Source organism: Meriones unguiculatus, chromosome 6 (genome assembly GCF_030254825.1).
Source record: "Meriones unguiculatus strain TT.TT164.6M chromosome 6, Bangor_MerUng_6.1, whole genome shotgun sequence".
NCBI classification, from domain to species: domain Eukaryota; kingdom Metazoa; phylum Chordata; class Mammalia; order Rodentia; family Muridae; genus Meriones; species Meriones unguiculatus.
In genome coordinates, this window is record NC_083354.1 from 51,378,344 (window position 1) to 51,392,517 (window position 14,174).

Below are 14,174 nucleotides of genomic sequence, written 5' to 3' on the forward strand. Positions count from 1 at the left end.
AGCTGTGCTGCTTGTGCCCAATTTTATACACAAAAGCTGAGACTCTAAACTCAGGTCCTCCTGTCTGTACAGTAGGCACTTCACTGACTGAATCTTTCCCCCACCCCCAGATTCTCCTTTTATTAAGAGGGTACTGGTCATTGGATTTAGAGTTCATCATATTCTAGCCTGATGGTTATTTCTAAGTAAGAGAATTCTCCTTCAACAAGGGTTAGGACCTTAGCTTTTTGGAGGCTACTCCTCAAATGTAACAGCAGCCAATCACCATTCGAGCTGTCATTTTCTGAGGAGCTGGTGTATGGCGTGATGAGCTCTCAAAGTGCAGGCACTAGGTCTGGAAGGCTTGGTTCTCCCTGTAGTGTGCTGTGATCAATTCCCAGAAAACCTTCATGGAACACTGTAACTAGATCCAAGTAAGAGAATGTAATTACTCTGAACCCAGCCTGTATTGCCGTCAGCTGTCTCATCATCTGGTCATGGCCATGAAATCTTGTATGAGCACCTACAATGTATATGTGCTATTCACAGGGCGAGGCGCTGTCTGAAGTTAGGGAGCCGCACTCCTCTCGGTCCGATTGTACAGACAGTCAGGGTTACGGGGAAGCGGTGGGCTGCACCTCATGGCTTGCTTCCCCTTTCTTTTTTCCACTCACGGGTCACTTGCCCTCTCTGTGTGCACCAAGAGAGAGCTAATGACTTGTGAGTGAAGACAGCCAGGTTCCGGGAAGCTCCCAGTGTAATGGTGTGGGGAAGGGCGCTGACGGATCCCCCTGCAGAGAGGGTTTTGAAACTGGTGCTGAGAATGAGGAGTACAGAAGGGTCCCTAAGATCAGCTCGGCTGTGCTAGAGGCTGGGTCCAGCCTTAACAGGTGGCTTAAGGAAGAACAGTATCGCACACTAAGGACCAGCTTGTACTCCCAGACTCAGGGTCGGGTCCACCCTGGTACTGGCCTGGTTTGTGATGGGCATGGAATTCCCTGGGAAAAGTCCAGGTAATACTGGAAGGAGCAGGTTTTAGGTGATGTTTATCCAGGATAAGTCAGTTGGACCCAAGCATAGAGCAGGGCATATCCCATCCCAATTGGCCACTGCATACCCGTCCTGTTGACAGCTCTGTCCGACATTGGGGTCTCAGGGTGCTCTCTAGGCTGGCCCCGCCCCTTTTCACCTGGGCCCGCCCCTGGTGGCGGAGACTTCCGGATTTTCCTGCTTGCCAGAGCTCCACCCAGCTGGCCTTATTCCCAGTCTCCGAAGTCCGGGGCCGGGAGAACCCGAGCTCCCAGCGCGGAGAGGCTTGGCAGAGCAGGAGCCGCCGGGCAGCGAAGTCCTCGTGCCCTGAAGACAGATGCGAGCAGGCATAGGGGGTGCTCCAACCTGAGCTGCGGTGAAGCTTCTGAAGAGGACAAGACGGCGACCGCGAGATGCAGGCGGAGGAGCCGCGCGCCCCGGGCGCGCCCCAGGATCCAGGCGCTCCGGAGAGAGGCCAGCGTCCACGGTTCCCCGAGCCGCGCCTGTCGGGCCAGCTGCTGCCCGAACTCTACGGCTATGTGGCGCGCGTGCTCTTCTACCTGGCGCCCGTCTACCTGGCGGGCTACCTGGGGCTCAGCATCACCTGGCTGCTGCTCGGCGCCCTGCTTTGGATGTGGTGGCGCCGGAACCGCCGCGGGAAGCTGGGGCGCCTGGAGGCCGCCTTCGAATTCCTGGAGCACGAGCGCGAGTTCATCAGCCGCGAGCTGCGGGGCCAGCACCTGCCGGCCTGGGTGAGCCGAGCCGGGCCGGGCGGAGGGCTGTGGGCTTTTGATGGGGGAATTGGGGCGCACTCCCGGGCTTCGTGTAAGGGTCCGGCCTCAGAGAAAAGTCCGGGGCGGGACACACCGCGGAGAGAAACTGGGCGCCCTGGACTGCTCAGAGTTATTCGCGTGGGAAACAGAGGGCTCTTCTTCCACCCGCCTGTTGAGCTAGCGCAGGGAGCGAGCGACGCATAGATGGATACACACAGCACTGACAGGAGCAGGGGGCTGGCAGGAATGCCCCACCGGGCTGGAGGTGGCTGGTTGGGATGCTGCGTGGACAACTGTCCCCTCCCTCCTTACGCCACGGGGGATGCTCAGTCAAAGGACAAAAAAAGCGTCCTGGTGGTGGCCGGCCTGGCTATGGTTTCTCTAATGCATCTGGTCCCGAGAACCCCACCTGATTCACTTACAAGCAAGTTCTGGGTCCCCCCCCCCCCGCGTCCCCCAGCATAATTCCTCGGGTGGAGACCCAGGGACGCTGGCAGTCCTTAGGATTGGACGTTTCACAAACGTTGACCATTTCCGAGGGTTGGTGTGTGACAGGCCTGCGCCTTTTGGTGCTGGGGGCTCCTGCTTCTCAGAGTCACGTGGGGAGATAGGCAGAGGGGCCCAGACTCCTCATTTGCCCTGGCTTGCGGGTTTTGCATGTGGCCTGCCCTCTAAAACCAGGCTGCATTCAATGTATCACACCCGCCTGTGAGAGTAGCTTGTAAAGCCGGGTTTGAGAGAATGTTAGAATGGCCGATCGATCTTGCTTGGAAATTAAGTCTTGCAGTGTAGTTTGCTGAGGCCACCACAGCAAAGTACCACATCCGTGGTGGCCTGAGTAACAGAAGCTTAGTGTCTCATAGTCTGTGGATGATGAGTTCAGGACCAAGGTATCTGTGGGTCCATTTCTTCTGAGGCCGCTGCGCTCTCTCTGCTTGCCTGTGGATGACTTCTTGCCTTCACGTGCTCCTCCATCTATGCGGCTGCGCCCAAGCGTTTCTTTTTCCTACAGGGACACCAATTGCGGGGTTCAGGCCCATTCTAATGAGCTTGTTTTAACTTAATTAGATCTGTCAAGACTGCCTCTACATGCAGTCACGTGCTGAGGTCCTGGGAGATAGAACATGTCAATTTTGGGAGAGGAGGTTCGGCTTACCCCAAAGCACTAAGGTGCTTGGTACAGGGGAGTACATGTCTTTGGGTGGATGGGGGAGCCGAATGCTTGCTGATAAGGGTACACGCCGTGAAACGTTAGTGAGTACATTCCTGGAGTAGAAGCCGCGGGAACAGGTGTGATCCGGCCGGCTGTGGACCACACTGAGAGGAAGGCGATGGTATCGCTCAGGGATGCCAGTCTCAAGAGGGAGATTGGTACACACAGGGGATTGTTATGGAGGTCTTGGGGAAAGTTAGAAACAGGAAGTTGCATAGAGTCCAGTCAGGGGGTCAGAGGCCTACAACGGACACCTCACTGATTTTCACATCAGGTTGTCCCTAGACCACAGCCACCTGCCTTCTAGAGGGCTTGTGAACACAGCCTAGAGGAGTGGGCTGGGCGCCCTGAGGACCAGGGTGTGCTCGGCCTGTCGAACATGTGTGGTCAGAGTCGATGGGCACTGCCCAGAAGGCAGGCATGAAGGAGATGCAGTCAGACTCTGCAGGCTGTAGCCCTTGTGAGGTGCCAGTGCAAGATTTCAGAAGACGCTGCAGAAAGGAAGGAAGGAAGGAATAAGCAGGGGGTAGAGAACCCACCTGGGGAAATTATTTGAACCTGGGCACAGCAGGCGGAGCTGAGAAGCATGATGGAGAAAGGCTGTAGCTGCCTGTGGCCTTGAGAGGGAGGATACTATCTGGGTGGTAATTACCACGCCTGGGGTCCCTGGGAAACAAGTTTAAAGAGGGTACTTTTTCCCATGAATACCTGGGAAGGATGCACAGCTTGGTGCAAATGTAGCCTTTTGACCAGCCTTGTGCAGGACGAGGTAGGAAAGCTGGGGCCCTTGTGGTTGAATCTTCTGCCCTCTCTCTGCCTCAGAATAGGAACACATACTACTTAGAAGCCCAGTGACTGATGGAGCCCTGGCTGCAGTGTGGAGGATAACACGCAAACATTTAGAGAGACCTTGACACCACTGGCTTAACTCCCAAGAGCTCTTCTTCCATGTGCTGGTTGTAAAGAGGTGAATATTTGAAAACCCCAAGTTCAGAGCCAGGCACACCTATATGACTCTGAAATAGAGGCCCCTAGAAATAGAGGCAAGATGATCAGGAATTCAGTGCAAGTAGTAGTTGAGGCCAGCCTAGGACACTTTCTCAACAAAACAAAACAACCAAGGTACAGCACTTGCTGAGAGTCCAGTAAAAGTTGTTGCTTTATGCTGCTCAGTCTTCTAAACCCCCTGAGGACCTTTTCCTGCTGTCAGGCTAATGATCAAGTCTCCCAGTAGCAAATGTGTCCTTTGGGAGCTGATTGGAGTGGAAGAAGTGGGAGGGTGCACAGAGAGCCTCCGGGGAACCCTCGTTCTGCCAGGCTCTTGCTGGGCCTGCTCTGTCGTTTCAGGGTTTCAGAGCTACGGTGAGTGTTCACCCACCGGCCTTCAGAGCTGGGCCGTCTTGCTCTGCGCTCAAGACTCTCCATGGGGTCAGCACCTGCTGCTTCCATGCCCCAGTCCCCTGCGTAGCACAGGAGTGGACCTTCACCTCAACAACCCCTCCCCTCCCCAGGGCATTCACTGAGCCATTCATTGGCCTTATTTATCAGGTATTTACCTTGGCTCTGTTTTGTCAAAGAGTGAAGACTGGTGAACGCCTTCCCTGGCTCCAGTCTGATGGGTTGTGTGAGGGATGAGAGCCGGCTGGTTGGTAGGCAAACAGCCTGAGGCAGGGTAGAGAGTGGAAAGAATTGTGGGAAGTACTGGCAGTTTGTCCATCTCTGGTTTTGGGTTTAGCCCAGCTTGTTACTGCCAGCTGATAGCAATCAACCAGCAGCCTTTGTTGGGGACAGTTAAGCTTGGAGAACTGCTGGCAGCTGATGCTGATGTGAAGAGGGAGAAGGTGTAGACGTGGGGGTCTTGGAGCGTTCACCAGGGCATAGCTGCTTCAGGACTTCCGAACCTCTCTGAAAACAATGAACTTGCAGGAGAGGCTCACTGGGAGAGTCCTTTCAGCCGTGAACCAACCCTAGTCAGCTTTTCTCTGGCTTCACACCTGCCACCCAGGATCTGGTCCCAAACCTTTCTTACCCTCCATGTGACTGGAGCCAGGGAAGGTGACCCACCCGCTCAAAGTGATAGACTTGTGGAGGCAGCAGCAGTAGCCCTGCCAGCCACTCAGGCAGCCAACTAGGGCCTGAGCACTGCCTTTTCTGGCACTGACCATCAGCTGTTCTTACTGTGGGAGGAGCAGTGACCCTTCTAGAACCCATCACTCCCGCTCTGTCCTCACTGACGGTTCTGTTAATTAGAGGAAGTTAATGCAGTGAGATTGGCCACCGTCAAATGAGCTCACGTGTGGAACCAGGGAGAACTTCCTATCTCGAGGTGCCCATAGCTCTAAGACGTCATGACACTCAGGTTAGAGTTGGACTCACCTCAGGAGAGAGGAGGAGGCATGGCAAAGTCATGTCCTTTGTATTCCTGTTCCATGTCTCGGTGATGTTTCATGGACTTACAGTGTGCTAGGCCAGGATTGGGCAATAAGTGTGTGTGACAGGGCGTGGGCGTCCTTTTCCTCCAAGCCCAGTTCCTCCAAGCCCAGCACAGGGATTTTAGGCATCTGTGTGTTCATCCTCTGCCCAGTCACCAAACATTTACAGAGGGCTGGCAAGATGTGCGGCACAGTTCTGTAGCATGAGCCACAGAGGTAGGTGTCTGTGGTCTCTGCCCTTGAGGAGACGCTGCGCAGAGTGGGGCCATGGGCCCATGAGAACAGTCTATTCCAGGACACAGCAGACACCCAGGATGTTTAGACAGGGAGGGATCTGAAGCAAGTGGGGGATAGCCCAGGAAAGCTTCCTGGAAGCAGAGCCTCTATGGCAGGGGGATGAGGACTGTGGTAAAGGTGGGGATTCGACCCAAAACCTCCCACAGGTTTGGCCACTTAAGATGCGGATTCTAGAGGCCGGAGAGTCGGCAGAGTGGGTTCAATTCCCAGCACCCACATGGAGGCTCACCACCTCCCGGGGCAACAGGTACATAATGTGGCATGTGGATGTACATTCGGACAAAACCATTCATGCACATGAAATAAAAAAAAAAAATCTTAAAAAGGATGTGGACTCTAGGACCGTATCTCACAAGATTCAAATTCACTTGAGATTGCCCATGGCTTCATTTAGAAATCCTGATTCCTGCTTGGACAGGAGTGTCCGGGACAAGCTCTGGTGCCCAAAGACTTGAGTGACCAGGAAGTCACGCGGTAAGTGGAGATTAGTCCCATGGGTGGGAACAGCCCCTGCCCTCCTGTGTCGCAGGCCTCTCCCCACTGGACAGAATGGAATGGAAGCCAATTGCCAGTTTCCTTTAGCGCCTGTCACAGTACCTCAGAAGCAAGCAGGGGCGGCACTTGTGTGCGAATGTCCCAGTGACTTAGGGAGGTAGGAGTTCCCTCCTGAAGAATTCTGAGGGTCACAACATGAGGATGACAAACCAGCTGTGTTGGTGAACGGGGGCTGGGGACCCTAGCCCGCCTTTCCGTGATAGTTTTATCACTGCGACAAAAACCTTAAGAGAAACAATTATTAGACGAAGGCTTTTCTGGCAGAAGTTGGCCAAATCCACGGAATTCAGGCTAAAGGTTGGGGACTACATCTTGGCATGGGAGCAAGTGCCCTAGGCTTCACAGTATACACCCTTTAGGCCTCCAGTCATCTGCTTCCTCCAGCCAGACCCCACCTCCTAATGGTTCCATCACCTTCCAGCAATGCTGTCACCCTACCAGGGATTAATCCATTCAGGAGGTCAGAACCCTTAGGATCTAGTCACTTCCTCAAAGCTCCGCCTCTGAATGCTGCTGCAAGGGAGGCTGAGCCTTTCCAGGGATACTTCACATCCAGACTCTAGCATCCTCGTCTTTATCTTCTCCATGCTCAGCTTCTCTTGCCCTCTGAGCCCCACGGTTCCCTGACCTCTGAGAGAACAGGGTTTCAGTAGAGAGCTGCTCACAGGAACCCAAAGCGAGGATTAAGCTGTCCCATCCCCTAACCCCATGGAACCTATTACAGAGACAAAGAAATGTGGCTTGTTTGTTTGTTTGTTTTACGCACCCTGAACTCCAGCTGAGAATATGAGGTTGGAATTCCCTCTGTCTCACAGGGACCCAGGGCCCAGGCCTCACACTTACCTCTGCAGCAAGTCAGGGCCACTCCTGTCCTACATATACCTATGTGTCACGTGTCCTTGAAATCAAGGAACTCCTCTGGACCATTTCAGAATCCCATAATCGCCCACCCCATCCCTTTGCACACATTTATTTTTAAGTAAAAAAAAAAAAAAAAAAAAAAAAAAAAAAAAAAAAAAAATCCCCTCTTCAAATTTTTACTTATTTTTCAAATTTTAAGGTTAGAATACATTGTGGCATTTTTATATATGGATGTCATGTACTTTATTCTCATCATTTCCCTTCCCCTCTGCCTTCTCGTGCTGTCCTTACTCCCCTCTCATTGGCTCATTACTTCTGGCACCCCTGTCTTCATGTCATGTATATTCTATCAGCCATTCTTCCCCTTCCCCCCTCCCTTAAGATCTCTTCCTTCCCTCTCATGATCCCCTTTCTGGTTTCATGACCACATATACAAATATATACATTTATATATATCCTATGTCTAATTTTAAATCTAGGTTGCACATGCGAAAGGAGCTGTGGCGTTTGTCCGATTCCGGCTTATTTCATGTAACATCATGGTTCCCAATGCCGGCCTGCAAATACCTAGATTTTATCTCTCTATATGGCTGTATACACACATATGTTCCACCTTTTCCTTCTCTGTTCTTCTTGCCGATTCCATTTTCCAGCTGTGGTGAGCAGTGCAGCTGTGGACACAGATGTGCAAGGGTTTCTGTGGTCTGCCGTCTTAGAGTTCTTCCGGTATAGATCCGAGAGGTACAGCTGGCTCACAAGATAGTTGGTTTTGTGTTTTAACCTAAGAAACCTCCCTACTAATTCACAGAGTGGCTGCACGCGTCTACACTCCCACAGGCAGTGAATACGGTTCCTCTTTCCCCACCTCCTCACGTGCCAGCATTTGTCACTTGTTTTCTTGACGGTCGTCATTCTGAGTAGCATAAAGTGGGACCCTGAAGTAGTTTTAATTTGCTTTTTCCAATGGCTAAAGGTGTCGAATGCTTTTTCAAGTATCCACCCACCATCTGTTATTCTTTTGTTATGAACTAGTTCAAAATCTGGCTTTCTGAGCTACAAAAGCAAATGAATTCGCCTTGTAAAACACATGGAAGGTACCAAAGACAAAACACACGGGTCCTTTGCACATGGTTCTGCTTGTGCACACTTCTGTGCACGGACTGTATGTGAACGTTAAAAGCAGAATGAACTTACACCTTCCCTTATTTTTTTAAAATATTCTTTTAAAAGAAGATTTCATTTTTACTTTAGTTTGCTTTCGTGAATGTATGTGCACCCTGTGTATGCCTGATGCCCTTGGAGACCAGTGGGGTATGTCAAATCCCCTGCAGCTGGAGTTACAGTGGTTGTGAGCTGAGGAGCAAGCCTAGGCTCTCTACAAGCACCACTATCTATTATAGTCTCAGCCTATTATGAACATTCTCCAAGAGTACTAGTAATACTATGCTTTCCGTGATATGAATACACCATCAGCTACTTAACCATTTCTTTAACACCGATGTATTTTCACACAGATCCCCTCCCCTGTGTGGCCAGCATGAGTTTCCCCTCCTGATCTGAGTCTCCCACAACTTACCTCCAGCCCAGCTCGCTGCATCGCCCTCCGGCTGGCTCCTTGGGCTGAGGCTCCCTCAATGCCCTCTTACCACTGTGGCTCAGACTCTGGTTCGTAACTTCCAGTGTGTGTCTGACTCTCCTCCAGACTGACTGTCCTCCTGAGCCAAGGCTGCTGCTCTTTCATTTCTGTTCCCTCAGCTCCTGGCTCAGGGCCCGGCCCCCAGCAGCCCTCAGGTTTGCTGGGCTGGAGAGATGGCTCAGTGGTTAAGAGTACTGGCTGCTCTTTCACGGGACCTGGGTTCAATTCCCAGCATCCACATGGCGGCTCGCTCTTCTGAATTTTGAAGGCACCAGGCACTCATATGCTTGTGTGAAAAACACTCACACATAAAAAAATTTAAAAACTAGAAATAAAATTAGTAAATAAAAATAAAAGCCCCTTGAGCTAATGATACCATAGGTACTTTATAGATCTTAGCAATTTTTCTAATTTCCTGGTATAGACTCACATCAAAGCTTATGAACACTTTAAACATATATTTTTATTTGCCCTTTTGAGAATTTCATACATATGTACAATATATTTTTATCATATATACGTCCCGCTTTTTCTTAACTCTTTCCAGACCAGATCTCCTAGCATGGACCCCTCCCAACTTGATGGGTCTTTTTTTTTCTAATCTGGGGATTTTATATATCACCACATCGTATTTGCCTCCCTTCCATCTGCTTCTCTTTTCCCTCCAGTTCCTCCCGTGTCCTTCCCCCACCCCACACCTCCTCTTGTATTCAGAACCTTTTTGTCTATACTTACTTTGCTACACACACACACACACAACTTATTGATTCCAGTTCGCGTTGTCCTCATTTGCATGTGCTTAAGGCTGACCCCTTAGGATTGGGGTCTCCTTGTTGAAAGAAGAAAAGAGAAAAAAGGAACAAACCCAACCGGCTCCCCTCCATTGCCAGCCGTTGACTGCCCCCAGCCCTCTGTCTAGGTTTGCGGCTTTGTGAACTTTTCCCTTAACCATGTTGGCTTATCGATTGGTGTGGTCTTTCTCCTGTGGGCAGCCATATTTCTGAGAGGCGTGGGAGCAACATCCCTGTGCTGTCTGAAAGAAGCTGTCATGAGGCAGTGCTGGTCCCTCGACTCTTACAGTCTTTCTGCGCCCCCCCCCCCCTACAATGTTCCCTGAGCCTTGGGTGTGGGGTTGTGTTACAGATGTCCCGTTTGAGCCTGGGCATCCCGTGATCACTTACTCTCTGCATCTTGACTAGCTGTGGGTCTCTCTTGTAGTCTCCGTCTGCTTCGAAAAGAAGGCTCTTTGATGAGGTGTACGGCATGGCCGTACCCCTGGAGAAAACTAACTCTGCCTACGCCAGTGGCTTGCAGCTACCTGTAGCTCCTCTGCTAGGGTTGGGGTCTGTGACTCCCTTCCTCATCCACACGGGAGCTTGGACTGCCTTGGTCTCGTGCAGGTCTTATTCAGGTGGCCGTAGGTCCTGTCATGTCCAAAAAGACACCGCTTTTGCAGCAGTTCTCCCCAGCTGCCGACTCCGACAACCTTCCTGCCCCTTCTTCTGTGATGTTCCCCGCACCTTGGGGCTGAGGGGGTTTGCTATAGATGTCCGTCCTACTTATGACTGAGAACCCCACCACCACTTCCTCTCAGCACTTGGATCGGTTGTGAGTCTGTGTTAACTGCTCTGTATTGCAGGACGTTTCTCTGATGAGGGTTGAGAGTTTTACTCATCTACGGGTACAAAGATAAACATGTAGAAGACCGTTTGATACTATGTCCACTTAAAGTTTATGAAGATTTTTAAAGAGACTTTTGCCCTCTTCACTGTTGTCTCATCAGCCTCAGTGACGATTATTTTAGTGCCCTTTTTAGTCTGATGAGCAAGAAGGTAATTTTTTTTTTTTTAACCTCTAGGTATTGTCAATCACAGGTCTAGATCATTGACCTTTCTGGCAATTTACAGTATCACTGAGGCCTGGACTGCGTGCTCTGGGGCCGGGAGATGGCTCAGTGGTTAAGAGTGCTTACTACTCTTGTGAAGGACCCTGGTTTAGTGACCAGCACACACATGGAGGCCCATAGCCATCTATAACTCTAGTTCCAAGGAACTCAATGCCTCTTCTGTCCTCCATTGGGGCCTGTACGCATGCTTTGTACATGTGTGCATTCAAACACACACACACACACACACACACAGGTGCACATAAATTAAGTACTAAAAATAATAAGTTTAAAAAGGTGAGGAAGACACCCAGTGTTGACCTCTGGTCCCCACACATATGCACATACTCCCGTGCGCACATACGTGCACAGACATAGCATGTACACATCACGTATGAGAAAGCCCACTTTGTGGACAGTTCTCAGTCCTTAGTCTTAGCAGGCCGCTGGGCATCGGTCACTGGTGGTCAGTATTGGGGTTCCAGCTGATCGGTCTTTCTGTTGCTGGGCCCAGCTGGTTCAGACCTGTTTGCTAGCTGGGTGTGTTATTAAGAGCTTGTGGATTGCAGGATAGTGCCCGATAGGTTGGCAGAGCAATTATTTCCCTGAAAGCATGCTTCGCAGGGTAATTTAAAGCAGAAAGGGGGCAATTTAAAAGTAGTCGTCAGGCGGGCGTGCCACACACCTGTAATCTCTGGACTCAGGAGGGTGAGGCAGCAGGAGAGCAAGCTTGAGTCCAGCCTGGATTAGTCTCAAAACGGAAAGTAAAGACGGGAGTAGTTTTCATGGCTAAGTACTTGCCTCCTGACAACAAAAGGGTTTGGAAAGGCAGGAGCTACGCTTCCTTGTGAGAAAAAAAAAAAAATGAGTGAAATCGAGGGGCTGCTTTCTTAGAAAAGCCACTGGATCAGCCCAGGCTGTATGGTCTCCAGTCCAGACAGGGCAGCCTGAGGGCCACTGGTGAGCCTTTGCAGGCTCTCCCTGTATAGTATCCCCAAAATGTAAGTGATGTCCTATCCAGCATCCTGCCTCCTGAGAGAGCTCAGTGGCCCAAAGCTTCATAGAGACATATACCCTCAAACCTAGACCCTTCATGATGGGATTTTACTGTCACTCTGGGCCCTGTTTCCCACTGCTTTGGAATCATTGTCCCTAAAGTCTTCATTAAGTAGGTTTCAGACATCTCTACCTAAACATGGAGATAGTGTCTAAGGTGGGCTCTGTCTGCTTGGGGATTTGACTTGAACCCCAGCTTGCTTTAGTTTCTCCCCTCCAGCTCTCATTACTGCTGGTCTCTGGCCAAAATGTCATCGGTAAAAATCATCAGCCTGTGGCCAGATGTACACTGCCTAGCTCGACGTCATGAGTTTGGTTCCCGGGACTCGTGTTGGAAGGGGAGAGCTAAGTCCCCCAAGGTGTCCTTTGACTTTCTGACTTCCACACATACCCCGGCAGTGATCCTGGCAGTTTGGGCCATGTGCCAGGCCAATTTTAGGGACACCTTCTTGCCTTCGATGCATCGTTTGAGATAGTGTACAAGTTTCTTTGGGAGTGAAGCAGGCCAGAGCCCTAACCCGCTTAGAAATGGCTCACTTCCAGTGTCCCTGGATCATGTGTGTGGACAGAGCAGGAATCGTTAGCCTCACCCCGTGAGAAACCCAAGGCTGAAGATCAGGGCCAGAACCCTGCTCCTCTAGGTCCTTGGCTACACGTTGCCAAGGCAGTTCTGGGGGGAGGGGCAGCCCACCTTCCATAGCATTAATCTCCAGGGTTTGCCTTCCAGCCCTTCCTGGACAAGTCCTGGTAAAAGAACCGAGGCCCAGAGGACAAGCGCTTAGTGACAGTAGGGTCACCCAGGAGAGCTGGAGATCCAGACGGTGAATTTGGAGTCTCAGGCAGAGGCAGAATAGGAGCTGCCTCCTATTCTGGGATCCAAGCAGACTCCCCTCACAACCCCAATCAGGAGAACACCACCTTCTTGTTCTTTTCCTGCCAGCCACCAAGATCAGAACCATGTCTGGGGACTCCTGATAAAGGTGCGGTGGCCAGCCTTCCAGATCAGAACCTCTGAGGGCCTAACAGAGATCCACATAGGTTAAGATACCACTCAAGAAGTTTCCTGATTTGGTTTTATATCAATGTCTGAGAACCACTTCCAGAATGTTTCAAGAACCTCAGCTTCCTGGGGCATGGGAACAGAAGCTCTGCGGCTGTGGGGCTCTGTCCTGTGTTCCTTGGTAAGAAAAGACAAGACAGAGGCTCTGATTGAGTTCCTTTGCCAGGCCTCACCTGGCACCGGCATTGGGCAGGGTTTTCTATGGCCCTTGAAGGCTCAGACCCATCAGTGACTATGTATCTAGGACATGGATGTCTCAGTCAATGGGCAGAGCCAGGAAAGCAGCCACCAACTTTGTCTCCTCCTCTGATAGAACTGTGTGCTTTCTCCTCTATCCATCCTCTGTTTCCTTCTCAGTGGTGTTTCTCAAGGCAGAGGAAAGTAGGAGATTCAGTTAGGTTCTGGGTGGGACAGAGAGGGACATACAATCCAGGGACTTTGTATGTACCAGAGATCAAAAGGGTCAGAGGGCTTTCATAAGTTCTGGTAACAGTTGCCACTTCTGGGGTACCACTGGATCATGAAGGGTCCTGAGCACTTTGTATGCACTGTTCCATTTCATCTACCTGGGATTCATGAAGGAGGCAGCATTGAACCCATATTGAAGATGAGAAAGTAGGGGCATAGGGAAGCAGAATTATAGTTTTTATTGTTCGAAAACTAACTTAGGAATGTTACATGACTATAATAGGAAGACATGTGTGCTACCATTTCTCTATGGTTTTAGAGATCTATAAGTACACACACATAGTCAGATAAGAACAAAAAATAAAATACTGTGAAACCATCTCTTCAGAGCTCATCCTGGTGCTTCAGCAAGTTCAGGGAGATGTAAATGAAGCGCTTGCTGTGAAAAGATGCTGGGAGAGATGTTTTCCTGTTGGGTTCTGCTGTCCCTAAACATGTCAAGAGCATGCTCAGTAGCTCTTGAGCTTGGCCTGTGGCTCCCTGTTCTCTGTTTCCATGGTGACCTAGCACTCAGGCTGGTAGTGTTCCACTTCCTTACTAGCCTGCCTCCATCAGCTCTGTAGGCACGTTGGCATCGGATGCCTAGGAAAGCCAGCCTTCCAATGGCTCATCACAGCTGGGTTCAAAAGCTCATCCATTTCAGGAACTCTGATGCCTTTCCCCAGATTCTGGGTAGTCCTGCTGACCCAGGCTTAGATCTCGCTGTCCCATCTTTAGTCTAAAGTCTTCTTGGGAGGAGAGAGAGGGATGAGTCTGTCTCCTGGCGAAAAAACTCCACTTAGGAAAAACCAGATGGCCATTAGCTCCAAGCACTGTGATAAGCATGTACATGATGTACACACATACATCCAGGCAACATACATGTAAAAAATAAAATGAATAAATCTAAAATTTATGAAAGAAAACATACACCGGGGAAAAAACAGTGTA

The 14,174-nt window shown here is 50.6% G+C and overlaps 1 protein-coding gene across 1 annotated transcript in view; it reads left to right on the forward strand.

Annotated features, from left to right (window-relative positions):
* The first annotated feature begins 1,197 nt into the window (after positions 1 to 1,197).
* The window catches only part of Esyt3 (extended synaptotagmin 3), a 42,888-nt gene continuing 29,911 nt past the window's right edge, over positions 1,198 to 14,174 (forward strand). The window contains exon 1 of the mRNA XM_021636621.2: positions 1,198 to 1,760. Coding sequence (XP_021492296.2) covers positions 1,422 to 1,760 — 339 coding nt within the window. The 5' untranslated portion in view covers positions 1,198 to 1,421. The remainder of the gene's footprint in view (positions 1,761 to 14,174) is intronic.